Genomic DNA, 18,592 nt, shown 5'->3' on the forward strand with positions numbered 1-18,592 from the left:
TAAGAAACTTATTAGTAGACTAATGTTAAATGAAGTTCATAGCATAGTTTAAAAGTATCGATAGATTGAAATATTAACGTATATGCAATAGTTGAGCAAAAATAGTAAAGAAAATGTTCCTCATTTGAAAATGTTGAAACCCTCTTCAGGCAGTGACCAGACGTATCTATACAGATTCAAGCCAAGTCAAATTATTAGCTGGACTTATCATTACATCCAACTTATCCAACAAATCTGACTCCTTGTAACTTTAAAATTAAAACAAAATGGCGTGAAAAATGTTGACTTTTGATATCCATATTTTTGTTCTACTTCCGTTTTATGTTAAATAATAAGAAAAAATCTTATAATAATAATCTGTTTTTGTGATTCTCTGAAAATTAATGGAACATATAGCATATAAAAATATAAATATGTTTTAAAAAAGACGTTTTGGATTAATTGACTAGATGATTATAATGAAGGACATATTTTCAAACAAAACTTTTTAATTTTAATGATATGTCATTATATTGTATTCATATCAAAAATATATTAAAGAATAAAAGATAAATAAAATGTGAAGCAATAAAAATGTATTTTTAGTTTTTATCATATTTTAAGAATATTTTATTTTATAATTTTAATTAATTTAATATGCGTGAAAAATTTAATATAATTGAAAAAACTAAATTTAAACTAATATTTAATATTGTAATTTTTATATTGTTATATACATGAACAAATTTAAAGTTACGGCAGTTTTCTATAAAAAAATCAATAATAACATTTTCAATCTATTTTATAATAATATTCGAAATTTAAAAAAAAAAACAAAAAATTATATTGTACTTACGATAATGTGGAACTTCATCTTCTGTGTTTTCTTCTTCGAGGTAAAGCCTTAGTCGATCCTCATACCCTTACGTACGTAACGAAGCACTGAAACAAAAATCACAGTCAAAACAATCGAATTCGCGTCGCTACTAACGAGGCGGCGGTCATGACGGTGAAAAGAAACAGAAGAAAACGATGTACAAAAGCAAAGTCGACAGGGATCGAACTTGAACGATACGTGAGTTCCACTGACCAATATTATTTCAGTGAAGTTCAGATTCGGAATTCTAATTCGTGTATCAGTCCTTGATAGCGTCGCTGCACTTGGACGCTGACTACCACGACGTGACTATGAAGAAATATGGGTAGATGCGTGTGTTTGTGTGCAAATAAGCTAGCTGGAGACGTGTGGGTGGTGAATCAGAGGAAACAGCATTGTGACAAGGTATAAGGTAAACGGAGCTTTGACTAAACCGCAAAGTTGTTGTTTTTTAGATCGGGAACGTCTGAAATTGGTGATTAATGTTGACCGTACTGTGAATTTAGGCGGATGGATAAGGCGGGCATTCGAACGTCCGTGCTGACAAGTTCTACGCTTTGGAATTACCATTGTTGTATTTATTTATTTTCTGTTTATTAACTATAGGCGGGTCGCTTTCTTGGAAGTGATGAATATGGCATCACAAATTAATTATTTAGGATATGTCGCAAATCCATAGAAAATGTTAATCTCTGAAAATGAAAATCTTAGGTATTGAAGAAAATTATTCATTTGTTCTGTATGTATGAATTAAAATCCTTAATAAAATCATATCATCATCACGTCAAATTCGTTTTAGAATCAGATCGTACTTTTCCCTTTCATTTTATTTTAGTTAAAAAGAGATATAATCTTCAGTCTGACGTGTCAGAAAATGTAATCGAATAGAAGCCGAATCGAGTCAATTCTATAGATTCAAATGTCTTCAAAACTCGTCAAAACATTAGAGATAATATTTGTAATTACTCTAATTGAAAATGCAAAATCCAATAAATCAGCAACAGATTGTATCTCTTATGACTTACTTTGAACAGGAACGAGATATTGGGGCCAATAAAATGCGTTAGTGGGGTATATACTGATACTACTAAATATTAAGTTGTTATGGTTTTTATTGGAAAGACACTGTGACTAAAATCTCTCAAAACTTGAAGAACAATATAATATTAGACTCACCAAAGATCCACATGCGAAACCGGTGACAAATCAATATCACCTTAATATTGGTTCTATTCGGAATAAAATATATGAAAAGAGTTGGTGGATTTTTGCGTTCCCCATATAATCGTAATTTAATACAATTATTCCTGTTAATCTGGAAAATATTCTCAAAGAAATCGGGAATATGCAGAACTGTTTGAAATTGTCATTAGGTAAAGATAATATAAATCTTTGTGTTTTATGTAATTTACTTTTTTTAGAAACAATGGAACAAAAACATATGGCTTCAGAGCATACTACAAAGGAACACATAGATAAATGGCAGAATCGTGAACAAGTTTTCGATAGATTAATTGACTTGATTGGCTGAAAGTGATGACTTGAAAACGAACCGTAAGATATGCTTTCCAATGAAAATAAAATACATTACTTGGATATAAAATTATTAATTAGGTGGATTAGACCTTTAGATATACCACTATATTAAATAACATGCTCCTAGAACTCTCCATCATAGATACTGTGGAAAAGAGTTCAATCTAACCATAATAGAACAACGTTAATCTACAAACTATTGTGGCTGTATAATAACTCTACATTAACATCGATACCTTCGATAATAATTAAAATAAATTATATTTAATAATATTTTTGTTTTATTATTTTAGATAAATTATATATGACATCGATAAAAACATTTTTATGTCCTCTTTTACTATATACTGAGGTTTTATTTCACCTTTTTGGTCTAGTTTTGATACAGAACATTAATTAGTCTATTACTTTACTGGTTTTTAATGTGCTGTAATCAGTACAATAATACAGTAACTGTTAAACCAAACCACATAATCTAACTTTTAAACCCACTGGTTTTACCATTCTTCTGCACAACAGTTTATTTGGTATTATTAAGTTACTCAGCGTATACGGACGTTAATCATGGAACACCCAAAACTGCACTCTATATTTTTTTATCACTTTCATGCTAATGACAAGGAACAGTCTGGAGGACTAAACAAATTTAGAAAACATTAAATATCAGGATTTATTGGACGAGATCCTTGCCAAACTCTCAAAGAATTTTCAGGCATAAATAAATGAATCAGCTGTTTCAAGACATCCACAAGCAGTAGACGCGATGGGAAAAATCCAAAAGGAGAAAAAATGTAGCGGAAAGTTGAAAGAATTTCTGCTTCTGAGACCAAAATATTTCGTATCGCAAAACGCTATTTACCGCATATTAACCATATCGCTTTATATTCCATCCAAATGGTCAGCTTCGTCACAGATATCACTATTATGTATATTTGATTTGTTCTTTTGTTGTGCATTGTTACATCGAATAACTCCATTTCTACTACAAGTATCGCATTTGGAGTATGTTGAGTTTATAGTGGCTAGACTATGTCACTGTTGAAATCTCGGAGTCAAATAGAAGAATTAGCTAAATGACGTTTGACAAAATGATGATTTTAGTGGAAGATTTGGCTTCAGAAGACAGAAGGGAAATCTCTGGCAAGCTTGTATAAACTAAAACATATATTATTTACTTCATTATTATTTTTTATTTTACTGAGACGAGAGCTGACTCTCCTACGTTAATGATACCTTAATCTAAACGTTGTCAACCGTTTTGTCTTTTTTCATTTATTCTTGAGCCATATGTTATAAGCTGAACAGGTTATTTAAATATTAACAATCTTATGTACTCTCAGATCATTTATCATTGTATTTTTGACAATGCCTGTGTCAGCTGTTTTATTTTTTTTCCTGTAATTTGATAGCACTGTAATTAATTGATATTAAACATGAGCTCGATATATGAACCAACCTATCATCAATTAGATTGATCCATCACAATAGATTGCTCTAAATTTTGAGTTGCTGTTGAGATTGTTGTTAAAAATGTTGAAAATGGACCTAAAATGGATTGTTGCTGCTAGTACACATATGTTACATAGCGCGACTAATAAGGTCATAGTTGTTCGAAAAATAAAGTTATGTTTAGTCTAGCTATGAGATGTCATGCATTTTTATACAGTCCAACAAGTTCCTTCTTTACGTTGAAATAAAATAGTTTTCAAGTAAAATTAAAACCTTTATCTCAAACCCTATAAGCTTCATAACTTATTTAGTATACCTTTATTTTCTATGATCGATTTTTTTCGATTTAGCACAATTTCTGTTAATATCAAATGTAGACAATGCATTTGAATTATCTCTAAACAATTACCTCCAACATCAATACTTAAAGGGTGACAATATAAAAGTCCAAGCTTAGTGCTAATAATGTCTTAATTTGCAGATACTACTTTTAAAATGAAAATATTGTCTAAAAACAGTTTGAAATCACCCAGCGATGGATAAAAATAAAACAGGTTAGCATAAGGAATTCATGTAGCTCATTTCTACATATAGAATATTTTTAAAAATAGCAACAACAACAACAGGTGATGAGAAATGAATTAAATACGTGGTTGACCTGAGATGAATGATCGAAAACTACTAAAAAGCCCAGGGTGTCATCAAGTGAGGTATTGTGATTCCGCCCATCTGGTGGGATTGGAAGAGACTTGTTCGTTATAAGATATTGAAAATATATAATACAACCTATAAAAACATACAGGCAATATAAATTTAATTATTATATAGGACCATATTCGATTACAATAGGTACTAATACAGTACTAATAATATACAGTAAGATCAATATATGAGATCCGATATTATAAATGATGTATCAAGTATAACAATAAATTGAATTAAGAACGGTAAAATGAAGAGTATTTGATAATATAACTATAAAACGGTTAAATATCTAACGGTTTTATATTCCAAATATTATAATATGTTAACAATAGTTAACAATACTAATTCAAACCTGACAAAATATGACTTCTTAAAAATGTGACTTGTTAACATTTTTGATAATGACAAAAATTTTGTTTGTATGTATATCATTATACAGACAAGGCAAGATGTCGCCGTTGAAATATCAAAGCTTTCAGCTAAAATATTACGACAAAATTGTGATGTTCAACTGATCACTTTGACGTCGGTGCCGAGCAACAAATTAAATTTCTTGTTCGTAATTTAAATTTGTGTATATGCCACAAAATTATATTATTATTTTTGTATTATTTGGGTTCGGTACTGATTTCAAACTGATTATTTGGTAGTAGTTAAAATAATATTGTAAATAGATAAATACGTTAAGATAGGTATTAAGCTAAATTGTGTTTATATAGTAGAATATAAAATATGTGTGGTAGACAGGTTAAATAAGTTTTTTGTTTATTTTTATTTAGTTATTACAACGATTATCATGTACAAATTTTATGTTAAAACGTTTTTTTTCTAATAAAAATCTAAGTTTGATTATTTTTGATTTTTGAAGTCGTTTCAATTTTTTTGTTAAAAATATTTTATTTTTCTCTTTTTAGAGTTATATATTTACTAAGTACTACGAAAAATAGTAACAAACAATGATTGAAAATAAGGAAAGTTTCAGGCCTCTGGGCCCACTATCTAGTAAAGGTGATTTGGCAAATGTTTCAAGCAAACTAGAATAAAAAGAGTTGCTGCACCCGTTAGGAATCGCAGCATAATTTCTACGACTCATATGATATGGTCAGTGCTTAATAAGCAGACTGAATAGCTTTTACACTGAGCTACTTCCGATATTTCATCACATCTGTTCAGCAATAATTTTATACCCAAACATCTGATTATTTTATATAGAAAAAATGTGAAATCTATGTACGTGCCTTTGAAATTTGATGTTTTCCCTCTATTTCCCTCCAGCAGATCCTGATTTGGTTCCAATGGGACCACCTCGGAAGTGCACTCTTTGGAATAAAAAAATAATATTGAAAATCGGTCCATAATTGACCGAGAAATCCACGAACATATGTTAAAAAATATACGGCCTAACATTCAAAAAGGAGGAATCCTTTTTTGAGGTCGGTTAAACATTTACCAAGAAAAATAAGTGATGAAATTTTGCAGTTTATTCAGAACTATTAACAGGGAAAATGGTTTAACGATTAGGCCAATCATTATATTCTTATTACTATTTATTTAGCAACAAATACTCATTCAATTGTGTTACTATGAAATATTTTATATTTGGTATTTTTTTAAATTCTAGTTTCAGTGGCTTGGAGACCACTCCTGGCCGTGCTTTTAGCATTCGGTTTTAGAAAATGTAGTGCATAAGCTTGTACTTGCAGATATTCCGATTTGACTGCGATGTCCGTGTTTTTCTGAAGTAGCATAATAAGTCCACTAGTCTACCACCACTTGCAATATATCATATAATATGCTTTTTCTTCTATGACAGTAGAAACCGAGATGAATAATTGACTTTGGTATTCTAAAAAAACTAATCTATGAAAAAAGGTCCTCCAAATGATCAAGAGGATACGAGGTTCATAAGGGAAACAGAAAAGTATAAGATGGAAAAACTTTCCATAGCAGTCTTGCTGTTTCTTCAAGTAACAACAAGACCATATTGAAATGGAGTTAAATATCACAAAATCAAAGTTATATTTAAACCACATAGGACAATGCCTCAGGCAATCTCTAATCCCAAAGCAAAAAGAGATTAGCTAAAAGTAGCAATGTGTATAGGATCCTCTGTGAGTGTGGTAAATTGTAGATACGAGAAATGAAGATAATAATCATACGAAATGTCAGCTATGGCTGAGCACTGCATGAATACTTTGAATAATTGGATACTACAGTTAAATAAAGTTTAGACTTTAGTTACATCACATTTTTAGAGAAAACATCGAGAAGCTCAAAACCTTCTCTATTTTTATAAACATTTTATAAACACAACTTTTATAAACATTTATAGACACTAAAATTATCTCAACAAAGGCAAGAATTATAAGACACATCCTCACTAGTCTGATTATTTTCGTTTTTTTTTAAATTTTTTAATAAACTATTAAAAAATAGGTTCTTTCAGTATGTTAACCTGAAGATGCAGTCTGCAACGAAATATCAGTTAGTTTAAGTCAATAAACGCGGCTCTAATTTGGAAGCTAATAATACTTGGAAATGAATAATTAATTTCTAGTACAAATTCGGACATACTAATATTTTAGATAGTAAACTTTAAATAAAATCAACTTACCAAAGAATTAAACTTGAGCTAATAAAAATGATTGATTGATATTACAAACAACTGAGTAAAGGAAACAACTGAACTGATCGTTGTTTTAACTGACTCTTTTATGAGAACACCTGTTTTATATATGCATCTGATCGATGGTGATTTTAAGTCATTTTGGAATTATCCGTATTATCATTTTTACTATCAATGAACAGACTGTTCTTAGAATGTATAATATAAACAAAAACACAATGAGTCAATATTTACATTTATCAACCCAAAACATTGCATCTATGTTATATAATTAACTACGGTTAACATTTTGAGCAACACTGTCTAATTTTTTTTGATTTTGTTAATTTTTTTATTAAATTAGAAATATAAATATTGTACTCTAATGATATTCAAAATCAATAATAATTACATATATTAATAATACACAGTTTTCTATTTATCTCTAAAAAACAAATTCTGCTTATTTTAAATTAACCGAAAGATTTTGATTGATTGTAATTCATGTCTCACTACTAAGAATTATTATTCTTTCTAGTATGTATATGTAATAAAACATATTTTATTTTTAAATTAGGTAGATATTAAAAAATTGTACAGTTTCTGATATATTTATATATTTTTTCGTTCATCAAACTCATATTTAATATTCAACGAGGATATCTATCTATCTATATATCTTCTATTTACAACGAGAATGTGCAAAAATGACTCCGAGTATAATAGCTGCTCTAGCTATGGTGTTCCTCACATAGGTACTAATTTCGAAAGAACGGACCACGTGTCTTCTCTCATTTTTAGAGCGAACATAAAAACCAGAACAATGACGAATGAACTACAAGGAATTAATAACATTTATTTTAGATCTAATTATATTTCTCTTGTCAATATCAACTATTTATCATACAACCTTTGCATTGTAGCTAATTGTTATAATCTAATGGTGTGTATAATATAACTCTGGGATCGCACAAAGAAATGTAATATCAGAAATAACAAACATACACAAAGATTTAAGGATTTCTACGGTTAGTGAAGAAATTAAACAGGAATTGAGTTACAATTTGACAACAGTGGATTTTCTCGGAAGTTGAAGGGACAAAAACCCTTGGAACTAGTGTAGTTAAAGTAAATCGTGCATGCCAAACATGTCGAATGTCAAATGATAGACACCATTAGCAATATTAATGTGAGTCGGCTTGGTAGCGCAGTGGTAAAGGCGATAGGACGGTCCTCCGCCTGTTGCGATAGCCGCGAGTTCGAATCCTGCTGGGTCATGGTCGTAAATTTATGTATCTGATTGTTCAAAAATTCAGATTGTCCTAGGCAAGAGTGTAAAATCCGATAAGAAAAATGATCCCAGTCAGGTCTGTAACCAGGCTAGGTAAAACCGGATGTCTTCTGGGATGATTTCTAAAGTTGGTCAGTCGACAGTCGGTAGGCTTAATGCTGAGGACCGTGGTTCGGAGCCCACGTTAAACTCTAGATTCAGTCCAGATAAACCCATAGTTGGTAAAAGGAGACTTTAAAATATATTTAAAAAAATTAATGTGAGTAAACGGTAGAACTATTTGTACTGCTAGCGTGAACTTGCGATAGGGCCTCCCTCTGAGTGTAAGAGTTTGTAATTTTTCGACAGAAAAGGATATAATATCTGATACGTATTAATAATTTTACTTATGTCATTAACGAGGCTAAATGAGATTTGATGATCTGTGTGTTGCTCATTTGCCAATTGCAAGTGCTAGAAGTTAATGGCTTTTAAAATACATAAGGAAAAAATATCTAAAAAATATATTTTAGAATAAAATTTAAATGTGATTATGAACAATAAGATTTTTGATCTAACCTAATAAAAAATTTTAAAATTAAATTCCATACCATAGAACGTACATTTTTGCGTTTCAATTTATTTTAATTAATTATCTTTGAACTGAAATATTTATGTAAATTTAATCAAAGTAATTTTTATTGCTTTTACAATATTTTGATAGTAGCTCAACACATGTATATTCCCAAAACTAATAGTAATTCTAATTATTCCAACTGGATTATGTATTTGCAGGAAATATTTATGAATAATCTTGTTTAGTTTTTGATGGGGACGTATACGATTAGGATTTACCGTTGTTATCTACCTGTCACTTAATATTTATTTGCGATCAATCAAGCATTCTGTGGGTTCTAGTTATTTAAGATTGTAGGAAATGATTTTTTATTATTTTTTGTTGTTGTTTCGCTATACATAATATAAGTGATATCATCCATTGTTATTTTTAATTAATTTGTATACTATGTGGTGGTAGAATGTTATGGGATTTTTATTTTTAAATAAATAATTAAGTTTTAAATAACTGCTTGTTTAAATTATATATAATTGGAAATAAAATTTTGGTGATATACAGAGTATTTTGGATTTCAGTGATGTATTGTGACGGAATGTCCTGACACTAAGTCTAAAAAAAACTGTCATACTGCCTAACAAAAACATTGCACAATAATGCTTCCTCGTAATGGATATTTGATGATTATGAGTAAAGGTTAAATTTTTAATTCTTAACAATTATGTTTCACCACACCTCAATATTTATTAGGCTCTGGCATGTGCGTTGGCCAGCGATATCTATTGGCGAAAATGTAAACAACTGTTAAATTCAATGGCTTTGGCATATTCTTAAAGACATTGGAACGCTCAAAATTGCATTTTCTACAGTTCATTCCTTTTGTTGTTTGATTTGAAATCAAACATGTTGTTGAATGAATTTGAATTTGAATATTATTTTTCTGCATACTTTTGTCTTGATGCAAGATTTCAGAGGTTCTGTCCTGTTCTTTCCTGTGTTCCATCCATGACCTTTCTATTTGAATAATTTCAATGATCCTGTGATGTTGGCAATATGCTCATATGTTTTACATCCACCTTTCAGACAATAATTGACTTGTTGGTTTGGTTGAGAAAGGGGTACAACGATCGGTTTGAGATTAGGTATATGAAACAAAAAAATTACAATAAAAAATTGACACTGCTGATTACTACTAGTTGATGCCTTCAACCATCGTTAAAATGCTATCAGCGTTTATTAAAACATAAAGCATATTTAAATAGGCTTAAACAAATTTTAAGTGCTATAAGAGGCTTTTAAACTTAATTTGCTGTATGTGTTTACTCTGCACTGTATTCGCCAAATAATGTCAGTGGGCTTGGTAACTGCAGTCTTTAAAGCGACAGGACGGTTCTCCAACATTTGCAATAGTCGCGGGTTGGAATCCCGTATCACTTTAAACGCGTTTTCTTCGAAACTGATTTATTTCGAGACGGTTTACATGATATTTTAAGTGCCACTGAATCAATGTACATTAAATTTAGTGTGAGTCTTGCTTATGACAGGTGAAAGTAGTCAATTACTAAACAGTCTATAGTCGATTTCAGTCAATTGTTTCCAACACTAATAATTCCCTTCAAATGTGATTCACTGATTAGAGCGACCCTCCAACTTTTCGATACCATTTTTGTAGCAAGACTTGTCCCTTGCTTCAAAATACGCCTCAGTTTCGGCGATCACCTCTTCAGTAGACGAAAATTTCTTCCCAGCGAGCATACTTTTGAGATGTGAGTACAGGAATTAGTCGCTGGGGACCAGATCTGGAGAATACGGCGAATGAGGAAACAATTCGAAGCCCAATTCATGGATTTCCGACACGGTGCATTGTCTTGGTTAAGCAGCACTTTGTTTATCGTATCGTATCAAAGTAAAAATATAACAATTTTTATCTATTTTTTAAAATTCAAAAATTGGTAAAAATGTACAATTTTTTCGAACAGCAAAAATATTTAACACTTTTTTAATGTGATAATATAAAATAAAGAAAAGCGATTCCGTGAATCTTGGGATATGTCAAGCGTCTGGAGAAAAGTAATTTCGAGAATAGGGCGTTGGAAGTATCGTTTTTCAGTACCGCATCATTACAACAGTTATATCTCCGAAGATAAATTAAATTTCGAAAAATTTTCTTAAAGGCATATTCTTAAAGTGTTAAGCTTTGATTGTTTTTTTTTCAAATTTCTAAAAAAATATCATCTTGGGCAAGTAGATCTAGTCAATTAACTATTGATGGTAAAAATGTAATAAAAAAGTTACAATTAATATAATAATTTTATTATAAAGTTAAAGAAATATTGAAATAAAATAAAAATCACTAAAAATATAAACACCACGTAGTGTTTACCGCGAACCAATAAATAAAAAAAAAATTATGTCCGAATCGTATTCGACAACACCGCGATTTATTCAAAAACTCGATGGATTAAACATCAGGTAAACGTTATAAATAAGAAATGCACACGATTCGGAACCGTCCTCTTGCCGGTTCGGAACCGTTTTTGCATAATGAACCGCGAACGATTCCCGCAAAAATTCAGATTAACCTAGGAATCAGAATTCCTTCGCCGAAAAAAATCCGTTTTTTCCTCATCCTCGAGCCTAATCTCTATCTAGATTGATGATTGTGTTTTCATTAAAACATTCAGTTTATGTTAATCGAATGATAATAAATTCAGACCAAATCTGAAACGCCACATGGAACCAAGTCAACGAACTGACAGACCGTATAATAAAAATTCCACCTGCCAAACTTTTTATTTGATTTTGCGCGTCAGGGTTCGTCGCCGTTCTCGTCTTGCCACCTTGTCTGGTGTCATCTTATTCCAGAGCCGTCATCGATATCGGTCGATACGAGGGCGGTTACAAAATATCTTTATCAAAAATTAAGGGCTTGAAAAAATATATTGGACTGTATAACAGGTCAATTGAAAAGTCCCCGGCCTACCATAGTAAAACACATTTTTTTGGCAAAATTAGTTTTTCTTACTCAACATAATTCCCTTCAAGAGTGATACACTGATTATAGCGACCCTCCAACTTTTCGATACCATTTTTGTAGTACGATTTGTCCTTTGCTTCAAAATAGGCCTCAGTTTCGGCGATCACCTCTTCATTCGACGAACATTTTTTCCCAGCTAGCATTCTTTTGAGATCTGAGAACAGGAAATAGTCGCTGGGGGTCAGATCTGGAGAATACGGTGGATGGATGGATTTTTGCTATCGTTTTCACTGACTTGTGTCACGGTGCATTGTCTTGGTGAAGCAGCACTTTCTTTTTCTTCAAATGCGGCCGTTTTTCGGAGATTTCGTCCTTCAAACAGCCCAATAACGCTATGTAATGGACGCTGTTGATAGTTCTTCCTTTTTCAAGGTAGTCAATGAAAATTATTTCATGCGCATCCCAAAATACAGACGCCCTAACCTTGCCGGCCCAGTTGACTGTTTTCTTTGTTCAAAATTGGCTTTATTGATCAAAGTAATCTCCATCAAAACTACACAATATTTACAGTGCCTCTCTAACATTTCAATACTAGTTTTGTATTTGACGATTGACGATGACGATGACGATTTATATTTTGCCTCAAAATAGGCCAGTCACCAGTTGCTGTCTACTCAGATGACGATCGTTTTGATTCCGAATTGAAGTGATGGATCTATGTTTTTTTTTTGATTTGTTACGTTTAAACATGGCCAAACACTGTTCAGAATCATTAGCACGTTTCGGGTCAACAGTGAGTAAACGCGACACCTACTTGGAACAAAGCTTTCTTATAGTCAAATACTCATGCAATATAAAATCAGTACGTTCATTTGATTTCCTTACGATGTTATCTAACTTATGCAACTTCACTTTTCGATCATTCAAAACGATTTTGTGAATGTTTTGATGTTTTATGGTGTTACCACCCCATATGTCGCTTGTCGGTTGTCATTTCCTTGTCAGTTTGACCTGTATACGATATTATAACCTATAAAATTACTATTAAAAATTATCACCAAGAATTCAGTTAGTTGTTATTTTAATGATTAATGTGTACATTATGTGTTTAACTGTGTCATTATAATTTAGCCTCAAATTTGTGAAATTTTTCACAATGTACTCATATTCTGTGGCATTTTATAGGTTATATTTTGTCTAGCGGTTATTTTATAATAAAGCTCATCTGTGAATTTAATTACCTCTACGGCTAATATAAATAATATGCGTCACCTATATTTGCATACATCCATACATTGACTTTGTTTAACTGTTGTTTTGGCATAATTTAAAATAGAGTGTTATTTTTGGACGTTTATCATCTTGCAAAAAATAAACACGATATACGAGGGGTCTTAGATTATGTTAGTTTAGTACAGATGTCGTTAATTAGAAGTAAATAATGGTTAATATTTTGTCAGTATATATGGTCCTCAGAACAGGTGGAAATGGTAAGTGTTTTTTGACCGCACATTTTATCTGTAGCTAATCCCATCTATAAAATAGGTGTTTGATAAATTGTCCATTTAAATTTATTGCTTGAATTGTATTTAATGGGTAATAATTCATCTATTTGGACAACTTTTTAAGCGCGACTGGGTGAGATTCTTCATCTGTAGGATTATTGATTTTTAATTTATTATTTCTTTGACCTTTGTGATTCCTTCAACTTTTATTTTTGTTTTTTTTAATAGTGGATGCTCTTTCTTGGATTGTTTACTGTTGATGTCATGTGTCTGAGCTGGTATATATGTTTTTTTGTTTAAGGCATTTTATACCGTTAAAAACAAGACAAGCATATTATTTCGGTGTAATATCAATGGATTAACATAACTTTGGTTGATATGAACCCGATCTAACTAATATACCCCAGTTCTCTTACAAAATACATCCAATATAAAATTAAATAATATTATATCTACTGTCTTAAGTATAATGCCATAAAGCTTTGATACATTTGTTTTAAAAGTTAATATTGGAAAAAGCGTAAACACTTCTTATTAGAGACTAGAGACCTAGATTTATCCTCAAAGGGGGAACGCTGAAAAGCTCCCTGATATGTTAAAATCAGTTATTTTTTTCTTTTGTTTATTATTCCATACATCATGTATGTGTTCATTAACATAAATACATATCGAAAACTAATAATCTCTCATCTAACTAAGATATCTAATATCGTCCTTTGTGGGTTGAGCTATAAAATTGCTCTAAGTAATCTAGATGATTAGCGTGGATTTCTATTATTCTATTATTCCATATTTAAGTTCTAATTATGTCATAATAAACGGTGTGTTTACTGCCCACCTTATTGAAACTGACACAAATTTGGAAATAAACAATGGGAACAAATCTGTGTTAGCATCCAAATCAGATTTTACCAAATCATATCTTTTGGTGTCCAAAAAGACATTGAATAAAATTTCGCCAAGTTTTGACACATTTGTTTTAAATATTAATATTCTATATAAACATTTCTTGTTAGAGACTAGAGACTTAAATCTTTCGACAAAGAGGGAACGCTAAAAAGTTCTTTGATATGTTATAATCAGTTACTTTTTATGTCTTTTATTTATTATTCCATACATCGTGTGTGTATTGGTTGGCATGAATAATTATCGAAAACTAATAAAACTTGAATCGATATTAATTATTTATCATTCTTTTTTGGATAAGCTATAAAATTCTGAATATTGAAGCAGTTCTTTTTCTAATATCGAGCGTATCTATATACAACGATATTTTTAAAAAGGAATCAGCATTCATACAATAATAGTTTGAATTTCCAAGTATGTCATAATAAACTGTGTGTTTTATCATTACAGAGTGTCCACCTCATTGAATCTGACATAAATTTTAATATGTGTTAGCATCCAGATCAGATTTTACCAGATCGTATCTTTTGTATGTCTAAAAAGCACTTGAAAATTAATTACCTTATTTGATATCATGAGTAAAATTCCAGGAAGCTTTAATACATTTGTTTTTAATATTCAAAATATCATAAGCATTTCTTATTAGAGACTAGAGATTTAATCCACAAAGAGGAAAGCTGAAAAATTCCTTGATATGTTATGATCACTTATTTTTTATCTCTCCTGTTTATTATTCCTTACATCGTGTTTGTAGTGGTTGACATGAATAATTATCAAAAACCAGTAAATTTGGTAGAGCTATACAATTCTGAAGATTGAAGCAGTTCTTTTTCTAATACAATTGTTATCTAGATGATTAGCGTAGATTATAAGACGATATTGGTAATAATCAACCACTATTGGCTAACCAATACATAGTAAATATCCGAAGTTCCAAATATGTCATAATAAACTGTGTGTTTTATGGTTACAGATTATCCACGTCAATGAAACTGACGCAAATTTAGAAATAAAACAATGGGAACGAATCTGTGTTGGCATCCAGATCAGGTGCGACGACGTGTGGCATTAACAGTTTTTCAGTTAAAAATTGTTAATATTGTTTTACGCGGAAACAAAAAAAGGCCCACGTACGATATCGCCGTGTTCCATTTTAATATCACGACTTAATGTCACGTCTCGAGGTTTTACACGTTCAACAGCTGATTGCCTGAGACAACAAACTGATTTTCGGGTCGGTTATGGTTGATCATTATATCGAATAACACCAGCTGGGAGATTTATTAACTGTATAAACATATTTTAGTGATCACTAAGATAATATAGTCTTTAAAGTTGAAATATATCATGTTGATTTGGCAGTGATATATAAAAGGTGGGCTGAAGAATCCTCGGTCTAAAAACATTGTACCAAATATTTCTTCTAGGATGATTTCTAAAGTTGGTCACTCGCCATTCGGTAGGCTTAATGCTGAGGACCGTGGTTCGGAGCCCACGTTAAACTTGAAGTCCTTTAAGTTATGTATATATATATATATATATATATATATATATATATATATATATATATATATATATACATATATATATATATATATATATATATATATATATATATATATATATATATATATATATATATATATATATTGGATTTACCAGCTTAAAACTTTTATAATGTTCATTGTTTTAAAACTAGTTAACTAAAAAGCGATTTTTTAAAATTCGTTTTCAAAATTGCACTAATAAGAGTTATCTAAGAAATAATGTGGAGCTTTTGCAATAGCTAAAACATTTGTTGAATTTGTTTTCTGGCATGATTCTCGAGTTTAAACTACACAATTGGATTAGTCCTATAAAGAGTTACAACAGATTATTTTATTGTGAAGCGTACTTTTTTCAAAGTATCGTCCATTAATAGCTGCTACTTATATTTATTTATTTTTATTCTTATTTTCTTTATTATTCTTTATTTATTTTTTATCTGCCAACTTTCAAGCGGATTTTCCATCTCAAACTAACGTATATTTTATCATTTTTGATGAAATGATATGACGCTGCTCAGACAGGTTATAAAGCATATATCGACACAAGTAGTAATCAGAAGGAGCAAGGCATGGAGAATACTCCGGGTGGGATAGTATTTCTCATTTCAACGTTTCGAAGTATGTTTTCACCGGTTTTATTATGTTGAGGAATAATATTGTTGTGTCTTTGCTCGTATTCCGGCCGTTTTTCGCGCAGTGCTTGGTTCAAACGCATCAATTATAGTCGACAGTGATACCATTGATGGTTTTATTAAGTTCTAGTAGCTCATAGTAAACTACATCAAACTGATTCCATCAAATACAGAGCGTTAGTTTGCAGCCATGGATATTCGGCTTTGCCGATGATGTTGTTGACCAGATAATTCCAATGATTTTTTTCGTTTTGGATTATCGTAATAGATTTACTTTCCATTACCAGTAAGAATACGATGCAAAAAAAACATTTCTATTTTGTCGTTGAAGTAGCATTTTACAAATGACTAAACGCCTTTTAATGTGTCTTGGCTTCATTTCATACGGCTTTTAGATCATTTCCATGTTCCTCAAGCAATTGGAAATGGTTTATTGTTATATGTCAAAACAGAAGATTAATTTCAACAAGGAATTAGTATGCTTTCGTAGTTAAGAATGGACAATACTTAATAAAAATAAAATCTTAGAGTTTCTTTGAAGGAAGTTCTAAACTGTTCACTTCGGAAACCTGTCATAGATTTTTTTTTGGTAATACCACCAAAATTCCTTAATAACAATATACTTTAACTTGTAATAATTTCGAGTATAATATATGTTTTGTATTATATTATTAGCATTGGGAACTATCGACTGAAAACCACTATCGACTGTTTAGTAATTGATTGTTTTTTACTATCGACTGTTTCAGTCGCTATTTTCGGTTCGACTGATTTTGTTTCTATTTACTATCGACTGTTTCAGTCGTGTAATTTTAGTTACTATTTTTGGTTCTACTAGTTTTATTCGTCCAATTCGTCGCGACCTTGACAAAAATGTACCCAATTTATGCTAGATAGACATAGATTTATATGTAATATATATAGTTTTATGATTTTTTTGGTAGTTTGATTGTAAATAACAGGATTTTGAAACGATATTTTTCAAGTTTCTTAATCTAATCTAAAAATCTTAATCATCTTTAATAATAATTGAAATGAAAATAGTAGTTACTATTTTCAGTCGCTAGTTTTTTGATTATCGACTGTTTCGACTGTTTTGCGATTATCGACTGTTTTGATTGTTTTCAGTCGATACTTCCCAACGTTACTAATAACTTTTCCTATATAACAAAAAAAACATAGAAAAAGACAGAACAATTGTCTTTTTTTGATAACTGTACTTACAACTTAAATCGGTTATTTATGGCTGAACTGTAATCCGGTCTTTGGTGTCAAAATGGTCGTTATTTACGATTGTTGTGAAGAAATGGTGATTCACTTTATGTTTTTAAAACAAAAGTCTAGGAAATGAAATGTTCAGCTATTGTCAAATAAATGTAACACTTTCGGGTACATTTTTTTCGTTGTTCTATATCATGCAATATTTATATGCAATATTTTTTGAGGAATTTATTTTGCTGATATATATAACTGGTAAAATAACATTAGAAAATGAGATACAAGAAGGATATATAGAAATAAAGTAAAATTTGAAATGTTTCTAAGAAAAAAATTATGAATGTGTCTCTAATGTGTCTAAATACACAATTTTAATATTATATTTAATCATTATATTAAATCCGTTATATTTATTAAACATTGCTCGTCCGGATTATCTCTTGTCTCCACCCACGCCAAATATAGGGAGTATTTGTTGTGTTTGTGTTGTGTTGTTTGACGCTTAAAGTTACGTTACGTTAAAGTACGTTATAATATTCATCGTTAAATGTGTTAATATTTATCAATGCATTAAAATGTTTCAAAATGTACTGTTGATAATTTATAATTTCTTCTGTTTGTCCTATGTGTTCTATCTATACAAATTATGTAATTTGTTTCATTTTAATATTTTCATAACAATATTTTATGCGTTCATATAGCCTTTATTTTATATCCATGTTTCTCACCTAAAATATATATTGGAAAAACAATAAATACACTAGGCTGAGTAAAATAATAATTTGTTTACCTAATTTTTTAAATAAATTTGC

The 18,592-nt window shown here is 30.4% G+C and overlaps 1 protein-coding gene across 2 annotated transcripts in view; it reads right to left on the reverse strand.

The window, feature by feature from the left end:
• Cht10 (Chitinase 10) overlaps positions 1-18,592 on the reverse strand; it is an 84,161-nt gene that overhangs the window by 45,627 nt on the left and 19,942 nt on the right. For both annotated transcript variants that reach the window (XM_076394396.1, XM_076394395.1), the window contains exon 2: positions 836-921. In XM_076394396.1, coding sequence (XP_076250511.1) covers positions 836-853 — 18 coding nt within the window. In that variant the 5' untranslated portion in view covers positions 854-921. The remainder of the gene's footprint in view (positions 1-835; positions 922-18,592) is intronic.

Source organism: Rhynchophorus ferrugineus, unplaced genomic scaffold (genome assembly GCF_030347505.1).
Source record: "Rhynchophorus ferrugineus isolate W39M unplaced genomic scaffold, kcgeb_rfMv2 rfM2, whole genome shotgun sequence".
NCBI classification, from domain to species: Eukaryota; Metazoa; Arthropoda; class Insecta; order Coleoptera; family Curculionidae; genus Rhynchophorus; species Rhynchophorus ferrugineus.